This window comes from Onychomys torridus, chromosome 3 (assembly GCF_903995425.1).
Source record: "Onychomys torridus chromosome 3, mOncTor1.1, whole genome shotgun sequence".
Lineage (NCBI taxonomy): Eukaryota > Metazoa > Chordata > Mammalia > Rodentia > Cricetidae > Onychomys > Onychomys torridus.
This window is the reverse complement of record NC_050445.1, coordinates 82,895,943-82,919,243: the sequence shown is the minus strand read 5'-3', so window position 1 is coordinate 82,919,243 and position 23,301 is coordinate 82,895,943. Positions and strand designations below refer to the sequence as shown.

At 45.0% G+C, this 23,301-nt stretch overlaps 1 protein-coding gene across 4 annotated transcripts in view; it reads left to right on the top strand.

Moving 5' to 3' along the window:
• Nucleotides 1-23,301, top strand: part of Adamts9 (ADAM metallopeptidase with thrombospondin type 1 motif 9) — a 169,357-nt gene that overhangs the window by 119,008 nt on the left and 27,048 nt on the right. For 3 of the 4 annotated variants that reach the window (XM_036180602.1, XM_036180603.1, XM_036180601.1), the window contains 2 exons: nt 3,580-3,753; nt 13,315-13,485. In XM_036180602.1, coding sequence (XP_036036495.1) covers nt 3,580-3,753; nt 13,315-13,485 — 345 coding nt within the window. The remainder of the gene's footprint in view (nt 1-3,579; nt 3,754-13,314; nt 13,486-23,301) is intronic. The other variant, XM_036180604.1, reaches the window with a different exon arrangement.

Genomic DNA, 23,301 nt, shown 5'->3' with positions numbered 1-23,301 from the left:
AGATTGCCCTTCAAATCACCCGCCTTTCTTGATGTTGACTTTTCCTGTAGTGAGGAGGAAAGCAAGCAGATTGTGGTGGTTGCTGCAGGAGGCTTTTCCCGTGTCTTCTGGTAAATATGCAGCTCGTGCTCTTTGAAAAATTAAGGAAGTGATCATGGGGTTGGTGATGAGAAACAGTGTTGCTTTAATACTTTCTGGTCTCTTGGTTATTTGGGGTTTCATTGGAGCCATGAGCCTTGCTGGTGATCACTGTTTGAATACAAGCTTCTCATCCCAGCTTTTGCTGCTATAGTCTAAAACATTGCTTCATGGCAGCACTGTGTTGTAAAACCAGGATCCCAGTTCTAACCCACAGTGGCATTGCCACATTGCCTTGCTAAATTTGATTTTGATTCAAGCTTTGTTTTTGTTTTTCCTTGAGCTGAGGTAATTGTTTCTGGTCGTCACTTTATTTGTTTATGGACTATCTATTGGAAAGGCTTATTAGGAAATAAAAATTATTCTGTAGCAGATCCTTAGCACACTGCTAATGACTCAACAAGAGGTAATTTTGTGCCACATGAGACAATTAGCAATGTCTGACGGAAAAGGGAGAACTCTTCCAAGTGTCTCCAGTGCTCAGAGCATCCCTGTGACCTAGAGGCACTTTACTGAGACCCTTGTAGAGAATCCAGCATATGGGATGCACTCAGTGAAAGTTATTATTTATAGAAGTTGATTTGTATACCCATTTTCAAGTCAGTTCCTGCTTTGAAATGATGGCACTACTCTAATACTAGAAGAAATTGTGTGTGGGGAAAATCCTTTCTAGTCTTTCAGGTATATGTTGATTCCCCAAACATGAGGAATTTCACAGATTTTGTTTGTTTGTTTGTTTGTTTTGTTTTGTTTTGTTTTTTAAAATCTATATTAGTGTCAAGTTCCGCCCAAGCCAGTGACTTCTGCTGTCTGGCATTGCACATCAGGGGACTAAAGGAGATGAAGCCTGGCTCCCAGCTCAGCAGTTCGCCATGAAAAACATCTCCTTTCACACCCTTCCAAACAGACTGGCCTGTCAAGATGATGGGAGGGCACGTTAATAAGGGCGGTGCAGCTGGCCTCTGCCTTGGAACTAAAAAGTTCACTGAGCATAACTAGATCCAGGATCATGCTGGGGACATTCTGATGCTGGCTTTTATTTTTCTCGGGGATTCTGCATGAATCTCTCAGAATTTATCAAGGAAGCTTGCTGTCTCTGCATATAAATGTTGTCGTCCATGAACCAGTGCAATGAATGAAACACAGTTGCAGGCGACCTCGTTCTGCACAGACGTGATGCACTGTCCAGAAAGGCAGGGTTTGCACTTCACTCATCAAAGGCATGGTGATAGTCTTTCTTTAATTAATAAAAGTATCATTTCAAAGTTGCCTTCAATATTATGATAATCAGAAGCCAGAATAACATATTATACAATAAAAATCTCCTGCGCCTTTATTTGTCTTATGCAGAATTATGAAACATTGAGGGTGACTGTTAATACTTACGACTCTTAGTACCTTGCCTTCACTGCACTTTAGGTACTTGTTTTTAGTAATGATAGCATTGAAAGGTGGTTTGGGGGCCTGGGGAAATAGCTCAGCAGGAAAGCGCATGCTCTGCCAGCATGAGGTTGGAGTTTAGATCCCTGGCACCCGGGTCACAGTCTGACCATTGTAGTCCCATTGCTAGGGAGGCAGAGTCTGGGCAATCTCTGGTTGGCCAGCTAGTGTAAACTGTGAGTACTGTGTTCAGTGAAAGACTCTTCCTCAAAAAAATAGAGTGGAGAACTTTTGGAGAAGATACCCCACACTGACTACTGGCCACCATACACATGCCTGCATACAACAAAGGACTTTCATTTACTCAACAGTCTAATTAGGACTAGAGGCTCTGAAGGTCTTCCCCATGTTTCTTTGTTGTGAAAACATTATGCGATTTTTCAACTTATATCAGCTTTGTATCAAATTCCAGTGTGTTTACATCATCATTCTCTTTATTTCCGATGCATGTTGTTCTAGAGGTATATTCTTGGATTTAAGAGTCCAGATTCAACTACCCAAAACTCTTTGGTTGTTGTTGACGACACTTGACTATTGCTGCATAGCTCTGCCCCCATTCTCTTCAGTCTACCAGTGTAAAACATTACTCAGGTGGACCCTGTGAGCATTAAGTGGCTGTTGTCTGGAGACAAAGCCAACCGAAGCATTGAAGAGTCCGCTCCTTCTTCCAGAACATAATGACTTTAAAGTCTGGTTTCTTGTGGGTCACAAACTCATTCAATTCAATTAATCCAATTAAACCCAAACAATAGCAGCTGCGTTGAGATGAAGCGTTGTCTTCGGCTCACTTTGATGTGAGCTATTAGCCTCTTCCCTAGCATAGGTTTTTCTGAAACAATGGGATTTCCCAAGCTGCCTTCTCAAAAGGAGTTTAAGCTGCAGAAGCATCCGCTTGGGTGTACATCTTGACAGAATTTCCGTCATTTGCAGAGCACCTTGAATTTTCCTACAAGTTAATCGGACAAGCGTGCAAGCGTAGCATGAAGAGCCTGGTTCTGTTCTAAGAAAAGACTTCCTCTTGGCTACATGGCATGAATGTCTGATAACTTTGTTTTCTCAACACCAGGCAAATTAATAGAGACTGAGTTACGCCCCCCCCCCCCCCCCCCCCCACCGCCAAAATTGCTAATAACCTTTAATAACTAAGTGCAGTATTTATGCAGTTCTTTCTAATCAAAGGTTGCCTTTGGTCTCTGGCTGCCAAAACCTTAATAAAGACAATAATTCTTGGCTCACCCATAAGTGAGATTATGCAACCAGCAATGAGGAAACCATTAAAAAATTAATTTAAGGGAAAGTTAATTGGTGTTTTGCAACTTGGTCAACAAAATGTTTCATCGTGATTAATGGGATTTTTCAAGGACTGAAAACATTAAGCCTGAGGAAATTATTTTTCCTTATTAGCTTTTATTCTTCATCTATTCATTTGAGATTATAAGTAGGCAGAGATACTTAAGTGAATTCCATGATTTAAACAAACAAACAACAAGCAAAGAAATGTTCCATCTCCAGAAATAGAAATGAGAAAATAAACAGGCTAGAGAAAGTCATACTTGTATGGCCTTAATTAGTCATCAACGGTTGGTTCTCTGTGGCTTGGACTATAGAAGCATATCTCCCAGTTTTCACAAGCCACACACCTTCCAGGATGGAAGTCATGCGCAGTTTTTAGTTTGTTTTTGTTTGTTTGTTTGTTTGTTTGTTTCAATGTGGTAGCATTACTTCTGGGTTGTGCCATTTCCCCACAATCTCTCCACCCTCCGTCATCCACAGAGAGCTTTGGCTCATCCCCACTGTGGCTCCTGCTCCCTCTCCAGCCTTGGCAGTGAGTTTTCCAGCTTTTAGACATTGCCTTGGTGTCCCCCTCCTTGGAAATGAGAAAGCATTTTGACTGCTGTGAAAAATCATTGGATTAAGAAAGCATTGCCCTCCTCTGTGACCCACCCCTTCCCGCCCTCCAGAATGAGCCCAAGTGCCTACTTACATCCTGTGTCTTCTCAGTGCTCTGTGTCCTGTGGCCAAGGCGTGCAGCAGAGGCATGTGGGCTGTCAGATCGGGACACACAAAACAGCCAGAGAGAGTGAGTGCAGCCCATACACCAGACCAGAGTCGGAGCGTGTCTGCCAAGCCTCACCATGTCCTCTCTACACTTGGAGGGCAGAGCAATGGCAAGAAGTAAGTAGAGCCATGAAGTAAGTGCACACCTGCCTGTGTGTCGCTCCACCCCCTTGTCAGCATCATATCCGCACCCTATGGAGCCTGCAAAGCCATTGAGCACAGTGGCATTGCTGGCTCCTACCCAAAAAGTTTGCTGTCAGGCTCTAGGCAATGCCTGCGTGTGTCTCCCCAAATTCGTATTCGTGAATGTTCCAGAGCTGTGTTCACTGAAAGGGTGTGTGCTGGGGGGTGGGGGGAATGGAGGAGGAGAGCTTTAACACGCCCTTGGCCAACAGCATAAACACAGAGACCACGTTCACAGGTGGGGAGATGGGAGGAATATTTTAATATGTCAGTTTTAATTTTGTTGTTCTGTGTTAATTTAAATAGCCATAAACTGCAAGTCGCACTTGAGGTAAAACCTGGTCTTTATTTTTCCTCTGTCTGTGTTATTGACTGTCAGGGAGCAAAGATGAGTGCTCATGTGAAACACTCATTAATTAGTGTAGAATTTCCAACCGTTTCAACAGTGGGTGGAGTTCGAAGAACTGTTGAGTTAATGCAGGAATAGGCCAGACTTATTTTTCCTCCTTTCCACATGTTAATGCTTGACTAAAGCAGACACTTAAGTGTCCATGCTGGAAAGTCCAGTTGCTGGGGGGGGGGGGGGGAGGTGAAGAGGTGGTGTAAAACATTAGAAGGAGGTAACCCCAGTTTCCAGAACAGAATGATAGATTGTAGAAAGAGGAGGACAGGACTGGAAAGTAAAAATCAGACCTGCTGACACTGGAATGAAATAAAATATGCATACTGCCTCAGCGGGAAGTGAGGAGTAGCCTGTGCTGAGTGGGTGGGTCTCAACTCAGTGTGGTTTGGAGGTCACTGGTCTGCACTTTGTACTGTGCTGGGAGCATGCTGCTCATCACCTCACTTTATCTTTTGAACACTAAATGAGGTGAGAATTATTATCCTCTCTTTTATTCAGATGGTAAAACTAAGTTTCAGACAGACTTTGTCACATGTCCAAGTGTCCCGCATTTAGCAACTGGAGGAAGCCACACACGATGGATGCTATTTGTCCCCTTCAGTCTTTATGGTTTTCCAACTGTATTCTGCACCCCTGGGATCAGTTTCCCAGCCCTGCCCGTCACCATGATGAATCTGTCCCTACTACAATGCCTCTTTCCTTTAGGAATTCCTCCTTCTCCATCCGATTAGTCTAAGTTGCTCGTTTTCCTTCTGGAATCTTCTGTCAGATAATATCAGGGAGATACCTAAGGCAGTGACATTTCAGATGACTTGAACTGGAGCCTGATACGGTATCTGTCAGGAACTTGGACGCTTAGAATAATATTGGTGTGGTCTCTATCTCAGCTCTACCATCAATAGCCACATGACTCAGAGCAAGAATTCTTAAGTCTCTGAGCCTTGGTTTGCCTCCTGTAGAATGGGAACTGCAGTGACTTTGTAGAGTTGTTTTGAGGAAGCTGGGAAGGTCACACATCTCTCCTCAGTCCCAGTCCTGCGACTGGCAGTGTCAGGTAGAGACACTCACTCCCTGCTTCACAGAAACTTGCCTCTGTCTTTGGAATTCTTACCTCAGACCTATCCCTGACCATTTTCTTCACCTCACTCTTCAGGCCAAACTCAACTCTGTCCCTGTTCCAAAGATCAGGAAGTGAGAAAGGGTTCACAGATGAGCCAAAACTAACTGCTTACAATGTAGCCGGTGTTCCAGAGTTTGAGAGCCAATCATGAGAGTATAAGCTCCATTCCCAATTCCTTATGAATCCCTTAGGGTAGAAAAACCACACAAGAAACACATCCAGAAGCTTCTGTCTTTGCACATGCTGTGCAGATGGGCCTTTTGAAATCCTTCCTCAAATATTGCTATCAAGCTCCATATAAAAAGACTTAACGGTGATGGTGTACGCCTTTAATCCCAGCACTCAGGAGGCGGAGGCAGGCAGATCTCTGTGAGTTCCAGGCCCACACCTGGCTTGCATAGTCAGTTCTAGGCCAGCTGAGGATATATAATGAGACCCTGTCTCAAAGGGGGTGAAGGAAGAAGAAAAGGGGGAGAGGGAGGAGGGAGGAGGAAGAAGAAGAAGAGGAAGACAGGCAAGGACTTGAGGAGATGGCCTGATAGGGCTTGTATTGAGTAAATTTAGCAGAGGTTAACCATAGCCACAGAGTGAATGGGCTCTGTAAATGATAAGAACCAGGTTCTAGTATTTACTGTTCTTCCGCTGTGCTTTCTCATGCTCCCAGAGGAGAGTCTTGAGAGGCACCAGGTGGTGAGGGTGGCTGGGGACCCACCAGCGGCACTGAGTAGGAAAGTAAAGTTCACGGTAGCAGAGCAGAGACAGGCCCCACCAAACCCTTTGTGTTCCCCGCTCGCAAGGCACTTTGAGAGCCTACTCGAGATGTCCACACAGCATCCAGGCTTAGAGGGAAGGTCGGAAACCACTAGACAGCTGTCTTAAATGTCCACAGCAGGAACACTACAGCCTCAGTCCCGCTCACATGCGGCAGGACTACTTTCCAGACCAAAGATGTTCTCATTAAACAGTAAATTGGTGCCCGGTGCACAACGCAGCTCTTCCCCAGCCTCTCCCACATCTCAGCTCTCTCCTCCTGTCTAGCTCTGGTCTCTTCTCACAAAGTCCTACTCAGCTGCCATTTGACCCCATCTTGTCCCTGTGTGGACTTAAGTTCTAGTAACATATGATCTGAGGTTGGTGACATAACACAGCACAGACTCCCAGCCACCCAAAGGGGACATACTAGAGCTTTATCTCCTGGAAATCTCTTTCTTTCCTAGCAGGCCTTGGCAACACTTCTTGTCCTGTTTGCCTTTCGTGTATGTATCCCATCCACCTTTTGCTCCTCCCTTGTGCAGTATTAAAATTCAGTAGGTTGTTGTCAAGATGAATTTCCTACTAGGCCCATGAGTAAATGACACCCCTCTCCTTCTAAGAAATAACCAGGGCAGCTGAATTGAGAGGTACAACTTTTGAGTGTTCACCCTGCGATGATTATCAGGGATATTTTATACAGCTGCAAAGATTGTGAACTGCACAATTCCAGGGAGTGCTTTTCCTGTAGGGTGCAATGTGAGAAGCTTCCCTTGGAATTGTCTAGTTGAGGTCCCACACTGGTAATACAAAACATAACAGAACGTAGTGTTTACTAAGCAATGAATGAGACATTAAATGAGTATTCTTACATGAAGTAACTTATTGAACTATTTCCTAACTCTTTGATACAGTCCTATTTTGTCCCATTTAATGTGAATAAATGAGAGGCTAAGGTAAGTTGATCTATCAAAGTTCTTGCACAAAAGACTAGAATTTGAGGCCCAGGAGCCTGGCCTCTAGAGCACAAACTGAGAGTTTGTAGCCTTAGTTCCGCATGCCAGCATGGCCTTCACCTGAATTATTTCATTTCCTTCTTAGTGGTGGTGTGGCCTCTCCTGGAGGGTTGGTTTCGATGTGTTGCTCACTTTCTCAGGCTGCATTCTCACCTGCTTCTAAAAGCAAGGTTCTATGTGTGGTTGAGCAACTCTGACCTACAAATGGTGGGAAGGCTCTGGTGTTAGCACCACTCTGCTCAGAGTGGTGCCTATGGCTATGCCTGTGAGAAAGAGTGGCCACTGTTTAAGATGGGGGCTTTGTTTTCCAGAAATTTCCCAGTGTTTAGTATACCTTTGAATGGTTGAATTTATGAATGGAGGGACAAAAGATGGTGTTGGGGGCAGGGATGGGGGAATGGGCAAATGCCTGACTCTTCAGCTGAAGAATAAAGACATTCCAGTGTCTTCTGGAACAGTTAAGCAAATGTTCCTTCTGGAAGGGCAGCGGCTGTGTTTTCTTGTCACACGGCCATGAACATGCTGTGACTTTGCAGAACTGCCCAGCCTCTTTTGGCCCAGAACAGGAATTGTGGCCTCTTTTGAGCATATTTCAAGTTTAAGAGCATTTATTACACTCAGCTGTAGAGTGACTCCCAAGTTCATCTTCTTAGAATAGAACCATTGGAATGAGCAGCAATTCCTTGGTCAGTTGAGTGATAAGACTTTCATGGCTTTTACAACAGGGAGTAGAGAGGGCTTGTTGTGTTCAGAGTAAACTTTAACCCTTTCTTATCCATGGCATCATTCATTTATTAAACAGTATGTGTCAATCACCTGAAAAGTACCAGGCACTGGGCATTAGGAGTGTTTTTTGGTTTGAGTTTTGGCTTTGGCTTTTTTTGTTTTGTTGGTTGGTTTGTTTTGTATTTCTTGTTTTTTCCCCAAACCTCAAATCATGTCACCTAACTTCAACCTAAGGCTAAGTGTCATGGTGGCATGTGCCTACAGCCCCAGCAATAAGAGGGCAGAAGGGTGGCAATCATGAAGCCATCCAAAAGAGGGCTGAGTGGATAATAACTCAATGGCAGAGCTTAGGTTGCTTGGCTACCATGTGTAAGACCTTGGATTCAGGCCCTGGTGCCATAGGAAAGGATAAGATGAGGGGAAATGAGATACAAACCCTACTGTACTGTGATCCTCACCCTATACATGCTGTTGCTGCTGACCTCCATCCTTGCTAAACCTTCTGACCCTAGATAACTTGCTTGTTCCTTTACTCCTTTTCATCAGCTGCCACATCCCCCACTTTAGCATCATTGGGATGCCTCCATTCCTTCCTCTTCCCTCCTAGATGGCTTCTCACTCAGTAACACTATCTGTTTTTGGAACCCATGAGTTACATGATTATACAGGGGACCCTTAGGGTTAAGGTTACCTAAGGGATATGTGAGACCCCAGGCTGAGAGTGGTTGGCCCTCTGGCTGTCAAGCAGGGAATTTGACATCATCAAGCCAACTTCTGATCCACAACACAGACCTGTGCCCATTGCAAATGTTAGTCAGATGGATGAATGCCTCTATAGTACTGCCTCTACCTCTTGTTTGAATAACTGATTTTTCTCTCTTTAAGACAAGAGTAGATGAATCCATTTGTTCTTACCTTTCCTTGCAACATAAAAACCCAGAAAAATCAACCCAGTATTATCAACCCATTAGGTATGTGATTCCTCTGCCCATATCCTTCCCAACAACAGTTATCTGGTACAAGAAATGACAAATCCTTTCATCCTTGGGAAAAGCATCCTTTAAAAGGTAGAACCTGTGCATGTCCAGTGATTTTATTTTCCCCATGGTTAGAGAATTGTAACAAAAGATGTGTTTCAAAATGAAAACAACTTTATTGTAATGTTTAAGGATTGCATTGAACAGTCCTATTTAGGCCATCAGCCCATAGCAAATGGACATGTGGAGAGAAAATAGTGCCTTGGGGGTTTATTTCAGGTCTTGTTCACCCTCGGATTTTGAAGTTCCTTCCCATTAGTTTCAGCATCTTTGAAGGCATGCACCCTGCAGGACAATGGATGCACTGCCCGGTTTAACCTGGCACTATGACTATTTCCTTTCTGCATCTACTGCATGCTGAAATTCATAGAGGTTGATGCCCTTACTTAGTCATTTATTTGGTTGCTGCTTTTTTAACTCAGAAAGCCATGATGAAAACCCATAAAACCTTCTGCAAATCTAAATGAGGCTCATTGAATCCATTTTCTTAGAACAGTCTAGATGATATTCCAGGACAGGAAGCACTGTAGATTATTGGGGACTGGACTAGGGAAATGGTGTTTACCAATGCTGAAGCATCCAGTAGCATGGGCTGGATTTACTTCCCCCATGACTTTGCTAAGATTTAAGATTCCAAAAGAAAACTTTGGTCACATGGTTTTCAGGACATCAAGAAGTCAATTATTTACCTTGTTTAATTTTTAATTCCCAGAAAGTTTTATTCTGGGTAAATTTTCTCATTGCAATTACCTGCTGCTGTCAAAACAGATTTTATAATAGGTAACTATTCTTCATGAGTAGGGAAGAAAATACTTAACAAGCACAAACTGTTAAGGAACCCTGGCCTTTTTGCTGGCATCTGTTATTTATTGACAATGATTCAAGCCTTTTGAATTAGTGAGAATGCACTTGGACATGGCAAATGCATTTTAGGTTTACATTTAACTGTGATTCTGGTGTCCCTAAGTCCTAATTTTCCAAGAAAATTTTACTTTCTGTGAGTAAATGTTCCTTTCTCAGAGATCTATGTTGTTTCTAACATTCAGCAAAACATTGTAACTCCCCAATACTTGTCAGTTTACTCCAAAGGGAACAAAAAACTCCAGACTCAAGAACCAGGGAAGCAGGCTCAGCTGATCCCCACTGGTTTGAAATGGTTTAGCTTCTTCTCACCTCACTGACTTTAGGTCATATTTATGCCTCTGGAAACTGGTGACATGCCAGCTATGGAGGTTTGCTTCCAAAAGCAGCAAGACATTTAAGTTTCCAAAGATAAAGCTACTCAGATAACCAAGCCTGCTTCCTAAAAGTACAGAGTGACTCATGGAAGACAGGGAGCATTGTCATGTACTCCAACAATTCTACCCCTAAGAGCAGACTCAAAAGAATCAAATCAAATGTTCGAATTGGTTTCTGAGTGTTCATAATAGCACCATTCACAATAGTTCAAAGGGAAGTCACCAAACATCCGTTAACAGATAAGTGAATAAACTAAGGGAGGCCTATCCATACCTTGAGCTATCCAGCCTCGAAGAGCAATGAAGCACTGAGACATGCTCAATACGGAAGCATTTTAGAAACACTGTGCTAAGTGAGAGAAGCCTAGTGGAAAAGGGCTCATATCATATGGGTTTCTGAATATGAAGTCCCCAGAATAAGCAAACCCAATAATACAGAAAGCAGGTCATCACTGCTAGGGTCTAGGTTAGAAGGAGGAAAGATGAGCGACTGCTTAACAGAGACAGGATTGGAGTAATGAAAAAATGTTCTATCACTGGATTGTAGCCGTGGCTGCACAGCATTGCATTCAGGTCATTGAATTGACATTTTTAAGATGGTTATATGATGAATTTTATGTTCTTTCTATTTTTCATTACTAATGTGTGTGTATTTGTACACATGTGTGCAATTGTGTGTGTGTGTGTGTGTGTGTGTGTGTGTGTGTGTGTGTGAATGAGAGCATCTGTGAGCCACAAACGTGTGGTGGTTAGAGGACAAACTTCACTTGTTTTCAAGAGCCTAGTGTTGTTCTCTGGTGTGTTTTTTTCCAATTAGATGACCCGCGACCTCCCAGGATCCTCCTGTCTCATTTCCCATTTCCCCCACAGGGCTGCTGGGATTGCCGATACTCAGGCTATCCCTCCAGATTTGACATAGGTTTTAGGGATTCAGATGAAGGTCTTCATGCTTGCAGGCAATGAGCCACCTCCCAGCTGCTGTATTATTCCTTGTTTATCATACGCACATAAAAAAGACATGGGGTGCATTGGGGAAGACGTTTCAGGGAGGAGCCGTATCTCAAACTCACATGCCTTCCACGCAAAGCAGGTAAAAGAAAATTGCTGCCCGTGCTGGATAGTTTTGTGTCGACTTGACACAGGCCAGAGTCCTCTCTAAAGGGCTAAGGGAAAGCCTGAAGAGCAGTTTCTTCATTAGTGATCGATGGAGGTGGGCCCAGCCCTTTGTAGGTGGTAGCACTCCTGGGCTGGTGGTCCTGAGCTCTAAAAGAAAGCAGGCTGAGCAAGCTATGAAGAGTAAGCCAGTAAGCAGCACTCCTCCATGGCCTCTGCATCAGCCCCTGCCTCCAGGTTCCCGCTCTGTTTGAATTCTTGCCCCGACTGCCTTCAATGATAAGCAGTGATGTGGAGGTCTCAGCGAAATAAACCCTTTCTTTCCCAAGTTGCTTTTGGAAATGGTGTTTCCTCACAGCAACAGAAACAATAAATTAGACACTGCCATTATGTGTGTATGTGTGTGTGTATGTGTGTGTGTGTGTGTGTGTGTGTGTGTGTGTGTGTGAGAGAGGGGGGGGGGGGGAGAGGGAGAGAGAGAGTCAGTCTATGGCCCTCCCTATGGAACTTAAAATGAGGAATTCTGAAAGGAAGTTTGCTAATAACACACCAAAAGCTTGCTGGTGTTAGATAAGCCAGGGGCAGCAGACATCCAATCGAGGCAAGACTCAGCAACTCTCATGGCAGAAGCCAGTCTCTCCCCTGAAGCTTTCTGGGCAGTCCAAAACTTAGATTGTCAAGTGCCAGCAATGTCTTGGACAGGCTTAGGTGACAACGCAGATGGCAGAGGTCTACCTTCCAAGTGGAGTTTGTTGTTGGAATGACACCTGCCCCTTGTTCCGTTCTCCTTTGCTGGATTCTGGAAGTAGTCAGGTGTGACAGGGCAGGTGACTTAGGCTCCAGTAGTCCCAGGTTCGTCATTTACGAATCGGAGATGCTAGCCTATGCTCTTTCATGCTGTGCAGATGTCCCCTTTACTGTCCACCCTTGGTACTCAAATAGCCCCTTCCTGAGAACCAGGCAAGTCCTGAGCATGGTCACCCTTATCCATCAGGACCTACCTTCAGTTGGAACTCGGTGGAGAGTTTTGGGGAGTCTAGAACTGAGAAGAGTCTACCTGCCAGAGGCCAGGCTGTCAGACTGCATACGCCTGAAAGTGGTTTCATTGAGAGTGAAAATATACCCTTAGGGTGTCCTGGATAGAAAGTAGACCAAACAGCATGATCCGTGAAGATGTTATTTTAGTTATTTAGGAGATATGATGAACAACTAGGCAGGTGATGACCTTCCTGGTCCTAGAAGTGTTTTGATGCCGCCATGGCAACCAGGGAACACAGTTTCTTTTCTTCTTTCCTTCTTCTTCTTTTCTTCTTCTTCTTCTTCTTCTTCTTCTTCTTCTTCTTCTTCTTCATCTTCTTCCTCCTCCTCCTCCTCCTCCTCCTCCTCCTCCTCCTCCTCCTCCTCCTCCTCCTTCTTCATTTTTAGACATTGTCTATCTGTGTAGCCCTGGCTGTCCTAGAACTCACTATGTAGAACAGGCTAGCCTCAAACTCAAAGATCTGCCTGCTTCTACCTCCCGAGTGCTGGGATTAAAGACTGCCACCACGACTGGGGTTTGCTCCCTTCTTCCTCTCCCTCCAACCTTCTTCTTTCCTTACCCCTTTCTCTTTCCCCCCTCCCCTTCTCCTCCCACCATTCATATCCTTCTGTTCCTCCCTTCCTCTCCTTTTTCCTCCCCATCCCCTTCTCCTTTCTTTTCTATTTTTTCTTCAGTATTAGGGATTAAACCCAGGGTCTTACACATGCTAGACAAGTGTTCTACCTCTGTGCTACATCCCCAGCCATGGGTTTAGTGTTTGAGTGAGTGTTGAATTAAAAAATAAAATTAAAAAAAAAAAAAAAACCTTGAAAGCCTCATCCAAGCTAGTGTTCATTCATTCATCCACACTTTCATTTCTTCACTCAGACAGACATGTATGGAAAACACATCCCTGTGCTGGGGATAAAGTTGTCAGATACCTACATAGAGACAGTCAACGCCTGGGGACCTTGCCGCTTCAACAGCTGTCTAGCCAAGCCATCAAATAACTACAAGAAACAGAGTGTGAAGCTGTGTGAGGCTTCATCTCACCACCCCATTTGTCTCTTGCAGTGCACCAAGACATGTGGAGAAGGCTCCCGGCACCGACAGGTAGTGTGTGTAGCCGAGGACCAAAGCGAAGTGCACAGTGCACATTGTGACTCGGACCAGCGGCCTCCAGACCAGGAGAGCTGCAGCCTGCAACCCTGCGAGTATGTGTGGATCACAGGAGAATGGTCTGAGGTACTGTCCTGGGGCATTTGCGATGCTTTCAGTCTAGCAGCAGCAGGGTGACAGGGCAGGGAACCCGCCCTCCAGGTCTACATCTGAGGATCATGTGTTCTCACCCAATGCCAAGTTCTCTGACTTCTGCCTTCTGCGAATCACCTTGATTTCCTTTTAATACAGATAAAGGGGAATTATTATAGGGGCTGAAAATTCATAGGATGCTTTCAGGTGCCAGCAGGAAGTTATGCATAAGAATGTATCTTGGGGCTGGGGAGAAAGCTAAGTGAGTAAAAGTGTTTGCAGAGCAAGCATGAGGACTCAAGTTCAAATCCCAGGAACCCAGATAGAAGCTGGACCAAATACATATCTAATGGACGGACCTCAAGCCTCTTTTCTCCTGATAGGCTCCCGAGGGTAATGCCTACATAGACACCTTTAGTTATTAATTAGCCAGTATCAACAATAGCACAATTACCTCATCTTCAAACCTCACAGGATTTCAAAGTGCTAAAAGGTCTAAAACTTCACAATTGTTGCAATTGCCCCCCCCCAAAAAAAAACAAAAACAGAGATTCAAAGTGAAAGCACCTTGGTTCACAGTAGAGGTGATAATGATGGTAGATAACAGATATGTTTACATGGAATCTCTCCATACAGGCCAGAAAGTTCACTCTGAATGACATGAGTGTTTGCCTCTAGATATATTTGCTGTGTTGATCTACACCTTCACTCAAATTGGTCCAAAAAGTCTTTCCTAGCCATGTCTCCCCATCCTGTCCTCTACAGCACTGATTTTCATCCTCTGAGGGGGCATTTGTCAATGTCAGGAGACATACCTGGTCATCACAGCTAGGACAGGGGGTACTTGATATCTGGCAGGTGGAGGCCAGGGTCATTACAAAGTGATGCACTGTGCACTGGACATGCCTACAGCACACACTTACACATCTGAAGTCCAGAGTTCCAAGGTAAAGAACTCTTCTCTGCCGTGTCCCACATGTCTCCAGATGGCATGAAGAGCCTTTAAACTGTGAAGGGGGTAGGAGGACTGGGGAGACAGCTTAGTGGATGAAATGCCTACAGGGTAAACATGAGAAGCAAAGTTCAGATCCCCAGCTCTCATGTAAAAAGCCAGGCATGCCAACACACATCTGCATTTCCAGAGCTTGTGGGCAGCGACAGGAAGCTCTCCGTGGATCCCACTGGTCGTCTAGTCTAGCCCATCAGTGAGTTCAAGGTTCAGTGAGAAACATTTCAAAAATGATGGTGGACAGTGATAGAAAAAACATCCAGCATTGAACTTTGGCAGCTACACATGTACCCATGATCACACACACACACACACACACACACACACACACACACACACGAAGATAGAACATTACAATATACATTTACACAATTGCCAGCCAGAAACAGGTGAGTCCAGAGGAGTGTTCAGAAAATTCACTGACTAGCTTGGCACAAAATCTTCCAACTATTCAGATCCCACCGAGGGAAAGTTGGGAAGGATTTCTGGACACACCCCTCTCTTTGTTCTTCTGTTCCTCATCAGGCATGGCCTCTACCTTCTGGCTATTGCAAGAGCCCCAGCTCCCCTGGCTCTCGGCATGGGGAGAGCTCTCCCTTGTACCCTCCTTCTGTCCCTCCACAGGTCTCTTCATCTCTGTGCCTGTCCAGCCTTCTGCCTCCCAGCAGACTCTTCTTCTTGGCTCTGATTCCTGCCTATCTGGCTGTAGTTACTATGTTTCCCCTCAGCCAAAACTGGCACCCCCTCGTGGTCAACCTTTCCTATGGGGTTTTATTATGCTGACAAGCTTTTTTTTTTTTAAGATTGATTGATTGATTGATTGATTGATTGATTGATTGATTATGTATACAGAAGAGGGCACCAGATCTCATTAAAGATGGTTGTGAGCCACCATGTGGTTGCTGGGAATCAAACTCAGGACCTCAGGAAGAGCAGTTGGTGCTCTTAACCTCTGAGCCGTCTGTCCAGCCTGCTAACAGGCTTTCTGTCTTTCTGAGAGCTGTGTTGCGTCTGCAGCCTCAATGCAAGCTCAACCATCAAGAGTTGAGAGGAAGACTTTCTTTGTGTGCATGTGCATGTGTGTACATGCTTACAAACACACATTGTTTAAGAGTGTGTGGTAGAGGCTGGAGGACAGCCTTGAGGGTTATTCCTCTGGCACTGTCCACCTTTTTTTTTTTAAAACCCTTTTGGTCACCAGGTCTTTTATTACGCTAGAAGTCATCAAGTAGACGAGGCTGGCTGGCCAGCAAACCCAATGAATTCATCCAATTCCCTCCACAGTGCTAGGATTACATGTGCATGCCACCACCTCTGGCTTCTTCTGTGTGGGTTCTGGGAATCAAACTCAAGTCCTTTTAATGACACAGCAAGCATTTGACTCGCTGAGTTATCTCCTCAGCCCTAAAAGAACATCTTTTGGAACATAGTTTTCCATACTTCCATAGATTTTCAAGTATGTTACAGATTGAAAGCAATCCCATATATGTCTATAGCAAAGGGTTGGAAACAGGTTTGGACACGAACACAAGGACCACAGGACCAGGGTCTGCAAGGGCATAGGCAGGGAGAGGCTGGCTCCAGAACTCCTTCTAGAAACTGTGCTTGAAGATGCTACAGTTATTGCAAGGTATTCCTTCACTCTGGGACCTTTGCTTCTGGAGAGTTCTCTGTGTTATTCTCAGCATTCACAACTCCTGAGTGTGCAAGGCCTAGAACAGACATGTGAAGAGCGGCTGTAAGGAAAACATGCATCTCTAGCATGTTTGAAATACAGTCCTGGTAGGCATGGGGGTCTTTATGTTGCTTTGTTTCTACATTCAAGTTTGAAAAGGAAACTTTACCTGTGAAGAGCTGTACACATAGGTCCACAGCATTTGGAGTCTACTTACCATGCAGCTGCCCCTCACACACATAAAAACCCTGGCCTTGCAGGGCTGGAGAAGCCATCCGTTGTTTCAAAGCGCTGCCGTCAACTGACCCAGTTATTTTGGAGGCCCTTCAAGGGTGTGGAGGCTGCTGGCCCTGTCTGTGGCCCAGGTTCATCAGCATATGTGTGTCTCCTAGGACGTACAAATAGCTGGCCTTTGCTTTTGGTGTCTAAGGGCTCGGGACTCAGCATCTGCCTTCTCCAGTATACAGCCTTGAGGAAGTCGGTACAGACTGAGGCCATAAAGGCATGAGGTCATACCCTTTAGAACACCCACAGCTCAGCTAGGCAGAGCTTCTCAGCATGTCTCCACACTGAGACACTGGGGTAGTCCAAAGCCTCCTGGCCAGAAGTCAGCTGGGTCCTCCAGCATGTGGGCAGGAACAGTCAAAGAAGGAAGAAATGAGGACGGCACATTTCCAGCTCTCCAGCCAGCTGGGAGGGAGGGCTCAGGGATGCTCAGCATGGCTCTGGCTGGCTTTCTTCTATCTTGTTCCTAGGATTCCTTCCAGGCCAGCCCAGAAAGGTTAAAGGAAAAGGAAATGGAGTAGCTTAAAGCCACAGGGCATGAGACACAGGCAGACATGGTGACTGTCAGTTATCCTTAGGGATTAATGGAAATTGGACCCTCACCCTGGAAAAATCCATGGCATACATGCGACATGCTATTTCCAGGAGCTCCTCTCATGCCTGGGTACAGTCTAGGAAGGGGTCAGAAGACTGACTCCACTGTGCATTTGTGCAGTGCCTTTACAAAGAATGGTGTTCAGTCACAACGCTGCCTAGAAGTGTCATCCAAGTGACGTGAGTTGTGTCTTTATTTCTATTAGCATATGTTAATTATAAATTTAAAATGGGCCTCATTATGATCATTTTATCCCAGTATCCTCTCATCCTCTCTCGTCCTCTCCTAGTCCCACTGATCCCCTTATCTTCCCTACTAATCCTGTGTGTGTGTGTGTGTGTGTGTGTGTGTGTGTGTGTGATTATAGTTTCATTAGAGTTGCTTAGAAAAGCATGGGTGAGAAGTTATTTACAGATATAAATGGTGGGCTACCCCACTGAACAAAATGTTTCTCTCTCTCCCAGCAACTATTAATTTCATACATATCCTCAGAGAGGGGTGGGACTCATGAGCTCCTCCTCCTCCCTTCCATAGCCAGATGTTGACTGACTCAATCTTTTTTTTTTTTAATAATTTATTTTAACTTTATTTTATATGCATTGGTGTGAAGGTATCAGATCCTGGAGAACTGAACTTACAGACAGTTGTGAGCTGACATGTGGTTGCTGGGAATTGAACTCAGAACCTCTGGAAGAGCAGCCAGTGCTCTTAACCATTGAGCCATCTCTCCAGCCCCGACTGGCTCAGTCTTATTTAGCTCTAATACAAATCATCACAGCTACTGTGCATTCAAGAGTGCTACAGCTATGCCATGCCCAGAAGGTTCCAGCATTCCATGGAACTCTACCTCATCCTCTGGGTCTTACATTCCTTCTGTTCTGCCCTCTTCTGCGATCTTCCCTGAACCTTGGAAGGGGAAATAGGATGTCTTCCTTATGGCTGAGCACCCAACGGTCTCTTATTTTCAGCACTTGACCAGTTATGAGTCTAATTACTGCTGCCTACCCAAAAAGAAGCATCTCTCCCCAGAGCTGAGGGCAGCACTAAACTACGGACATAAATGCAATTATTTAGGAGGCAACTGATGAGCACGCCATGGCCACCAATGCCCAAGTGGCAAGTTGGTAGTGTATAAGTAAAACTGCTGTTGACAGTTCTCCCCACCCGTAACCTGCACAGCACGTCCCTCCACTGTGAAAACAGGGAGGAAGCTTCCAGCTCTGTTCCTGTAGGTCCTGCAGCCAAAATGTATGGTGTCTTTAGTCAATAGGATCTTACCATCCAGTTGTGGTGGGCAACCAACCACAGCGGCCATTGTCTGTATTATTTGGGGCCTCTTGAAGATCTCCCTGACCAACAGCTCACTGGGAGGTAGCCCACCCGTCCCTGAGCTTTTCATTTTGTTATCTGTAGTTCATAGGGTCAGCTTGTCTCCTCTACTCAGGATTCTGTTTTGAAAGCTTTTTATTTTAAAGATTTCTTTTTAATTAGATTACCAGGTTCCTTGTACCTTTTTCACATAGCCTTAGTTTTCATTGCCCATCTCCCCTCTACTCACCCTTGTCTCTTGGAGCATTCCACCCCAGGATGCTTCCTTCTGCTTTCCTGCATTCTATTACCCTCCCCTGCCCCACTCTTAACCCCATGGTCCCTTTCTAGTTTCCTGGCTCTTACACATACTCACTCCCACAGAAACACACATATGTAAAAATTAGCAGCTAGGACCTGCATGTGAAAGATGACATGCAATAATTGTCTTTTTAAGTCTGGATTACCTCACTTAATAGAATGTTTTCCAATTCCATCCATTTTCCTGAAGAATTAATAATTTCATGTTTATTAATGGCTGCATTAAATTTCATTTGAAATGTGCACTATATTTTCTTAAAGATTTTATTTTTCATTTTTAATTATGTGTATATGTATGAGTCCATGGGGGACTGTTCACCTGAGTGTAGTTCTCGATGAGAACAAAAGAGAATGTCAGATACCCTGGAGGTGGAGTTACAGATGGTGGTGAGCCGCCTGGTGTGGGTGTTGAGAATCAAGCTCAGGTCCTCTGCAAGAGCTGCGCATGAATCTAATCAGGAAGCCATCCTTCCAGCCCTGCCCCACATCTTCATTATCCATCATTCAGTTCAGACAGCTAAGCTGATTCCGGTCCTACCTATTGTAACTAGAATAGCAATAAACATAAGCATGCAAGTCTCTGGGTGATACGGCCGAGTCCTCTGGGTGACAGGATAGAGTCCTCTGGGTGATAGGGCCTAGTCCTCTGGGTGACAGGATAGAGTCCTCTGGGTGATAGGATAGAGTCCTGGGTGTCCTTCCAGAGCAGCATGTCTGGGCCATGTGGTAGTTCTTGCTTTGGTTTTTGGGGAAATGTCTACACTGATTTCCATAGCAGCTGCATAGTTTGCTCTCCCATAGTAAGTAAGGTGTTTCCGTTCTCTACACCCTTGCCAGCATTTGTTGCTAATTGGTTACATTACAGTAAGAAGTTTGACATGGAGAGAGGAAATCTCAAAAACTTTTAATACACATCTCTCTGGTGGAAAATGATATTGAACACTTTTAAATCTTTACTAGCTGTTAATATTTTTTTATTTTGAGAATTCTCTGTTCAGATCCAGAGCCCATTCTTTTTTAACTTTCATTGATTCTTTGTGGATTTCACACCATGCATTCAGATCCCACTTATCTTCCTGTCTCCTTGAATCTGCCCTCTGCCCTTGCAACCCCCTCCCCCACCAATCAAAAACAAATTTAAAAACAAAAACAAAACAAAACAAAAAGCAAAAACAAACAAACAAAAAAATCGTGCTGTGGAAGCTGTAATGTGGTCTGTTGAGTCACACAGTTTACCCTTTAGTCCATTCACCTTGACTTACAAATGTTCATTACCATGAGTCATTGGTCTGGCTGAAGGCCTCTGGTTTCTGCTACACTACTGATAATGGGCCCTCGCTGGGGCTCTTCTTGGATATCCTGTTGCTGTCCAGTGTTATGGAGATCCTGCCTATTTTGAATCTGTAGGTTCGTCCCCTTCTCATGCTCCAACAGTTCATAGATTCTCTGGATGCTGGGATGGGTCAACTCATAGCCCTGGTTCTGGGCCTGGGTGGAAGCTGGCTTGGTCAGCCTGCCAGCTTTTCCTCATTGTCACTACCAAGGCAAGCTCTCCAGCATGGCCTCAACTAGCTCACCCAATGCAGACTACAGTAAGGAGCAGGGCCAGTTCTGCTCTCAGGTCTTCAGATCTGGGTCCCCTGCATTCATATCACCAGGGCCAGAACTGTTTTGCCCAGGCAAGATGCATGACCCTCTCCTCTGTAGGAGGAATACAAGGGGGGACAAGGGTCAGCTCTCTTGCCCTCGTGTCCTCAGGGCTGGCTCACTTGTGTGCCCCACACACACACAACAGGGTCAGCTGTAGTGTGCTGCCCAGGCAAGGTGCAGGGCCTGCTCTCCTGTGCGCTGCAGCTGGTGAGGGTCAGAGCTAGTTAGTTCTCTCACTCTTGTGACCCTGGGGCCAGCTCGCTCACCTGCAGATGGTAATGGGTTAGGGAGGGAGGACATCTTTCTCTTACCCATGCCACCACATGGCAGATGGGGGAGAGCTGGGTCAGCTCTCCTGCTCTCACACCCTCAGGGTCTGCTCACCTGCATCCCTGACCATAGGGTCGGCTCTAGGGTGCTGCCTATGACAGGTGCATATCTGTGGTGAGGGGTGGGGTTATTTTTCCTGAGTGTGCATGGGAGAGGCACATTGTCCCCTAAGGGGTAGGGCCAGCTCGACTGCTGCAGTATCCAGTGAGGAGCAGGGCCAGCTATCCTAGGGTCAGTGTGGGCGGGGCTGGCTCAGCTACAGCATATGCTAACATGGGCCATAGACATCACCATAGATCCCAGCTGCAGCAGGACCACAAACCCAGATATGACCCTCTGGCCCTGGTGGCAGCACAGGTCACCCATATTATCATGGCCCCAGCCACAGCATGGCTCCCCCAGGCACCAACATGGTTCCAAGTGGCTGACTAGACCCCAAGCATCCACACAGCCCTTGGTGGCAACAGGGGCCACGGTCACCACCCCAAACCCTGACCACTGCAGGGCCATGGACCCAGACATGGTCCTAGGTGGCAGCCCATGACAGAACATCTCCATGGATCCAGGTGGCAGTGCTGGACACCCAGATCAGCTTGGCCCCACAGAGTCCATTTTTAATTGGTTGTTTGATTTTGTTTGTTTAATTTTTTGAATTCTTCATATAGTCTTTATAGCCATCCTCTACCAGATGTATAGTTGGTAAAGATTTTCTTCCCACTTCACAGGCTGTCTCTTAATCCAATTAACTGTATTCTTTGATATACAGTGTTTTAATTTCATGAGGTCTCATTGTTAGACTTATTTTCTGAGTGACTGGATTCATGGTCAGAAAGTCTTTATCTAAGTCTATACCTGGGAGTGTTTTTTCTAAATGTTTCTCTATTAATTGCAGAGTTTGGGGTCTTACATTTAATGTCTGTGATATTTGGAGTTGCTTTTGTGTGAAGCCAACGGTGGGCGTCTAGTTTCATCTAACCTACTGCAATCCTGTTTTCCCAATGCCATCTTTGGAGCAGGCTGCTGTCTTGCAAGTGTATATTTTTGGCATCTTTATCAAAGATCTGGTGGCTGTAGCTGTGTGGATTGTATGTAGATCCTATATTTCAGCTGTTCTCAACCCATGGGTCATGACCCCTTTGTGGTCATGTTATCAGATATTCTGAATATCAGATATTTACATTATAATTCATAACAGTAGCAAAATTACAGTTACAAAGTGGCAGTGAAAATAATCTTATGGTTGGGGATCACCACAATATGAAGAACTGTATAAAGGGCCACAGCATTAGGAAGGTTGAGAACCAACGCTGTAATCTATTTGACTGATCCAGGGGGGTCTCTTTTCATGCCAGCACAATGCTGGTCTTATTACTGTGGCCCTCCAGCATAACTTGAAGTCAGACATGATGATGCCTCCAGCATTGTTCTTTTTTCTAAAGATTGCTTTGGCTCATTGGTGCTTCCATGTGAACTTTGGAATGACATTGGAATTTTGATGGGGCCTGCACTGACTCTGTAGATTGCTTTTAGTGGGATGGCCATTTTCACACTATTAACCCAATCCATAAGAGATCTTTCCATCTTCTGGCATCCTCCTCTATTTACGCCTTCCGTACTTTCAAGTTCCATCGTGGAGATCTTTTGCTTTGCTGCCTTGTTTAGGTTTATTTCAGAGTTGGTTGGTTGGTTGGTTTTTTAGGCTCTTGCCAATGAGATTGTTTTCCTGGTTTCTTCTTGCACGTGTGGCATTGGTAGACAGGAAGGCCACCGATTTTTATATGTTAATCATGTATCCTGCAGGTTTGCTGGATGTGTTTATCAGCCACAAGAGTTTTCAGGAGGAATCTCTGGAGATTCTCTTTAATGTATAGAGTCATATTGTCTGCGAATAGGGATGTTTTACTTCTTCTTTTCCTGTTTATCTCTCTTTTATCTTGTCAGTGTAACTCACCAGTGTTCTCCCGAGTACAGAGACGGACAACCTCCTCTTTTTCCTCATCTTGGAGGAAATGCTCTGAGTTTCTCTGCTGAGGATGTTTGGCTGCAGGTTTGTGGTGTATAATTTTCACTGTGTGAGTGTGTTCTCTCAACTCTTTGTGGCTTCTATCATGAATGGATGTTGGATTGATGTCGATGGCTTTTTCTACATCTCTTGAGAAGGTCACATGGCTTCTGTCTTTGAGTCTATATGATGTCTTGCATTTATGGATCTGCATATGTTAGACCATCTCTGCGTCTCTGGAATGAAGCCAAGGTGTTCATGACAAGTGATACTTTTGATGTGTTCAAGAACTCAGTTTGCATGTATTTTATTAATTTCTGTGTCTGTTTTCATCTGGGCTGTTGGTCAGTCATTTTCTTTTTGTTGTTGCTGTGTCTTTTGCCATATACTGACAAGGAAAGACTCACACGATGACATGATTTAGAAAGAAAGCAGAAAGGTGACTTGGTGACCTAGGGAAGGAGAGAAGAGAGGAGGAAACTGGGGGAAAGGTCCACAAGCCGAGCACCGTAGAGAGCAGGAGACTGAATGGGAGGACTCTGAAGTCTCCTGGGAAAGTATTTACATTGCACTCTGAGAATGCCACTCACAGGCTGGCCAAGGGGCCCTGATCCTCTCCACACTCAGTGGGTTAC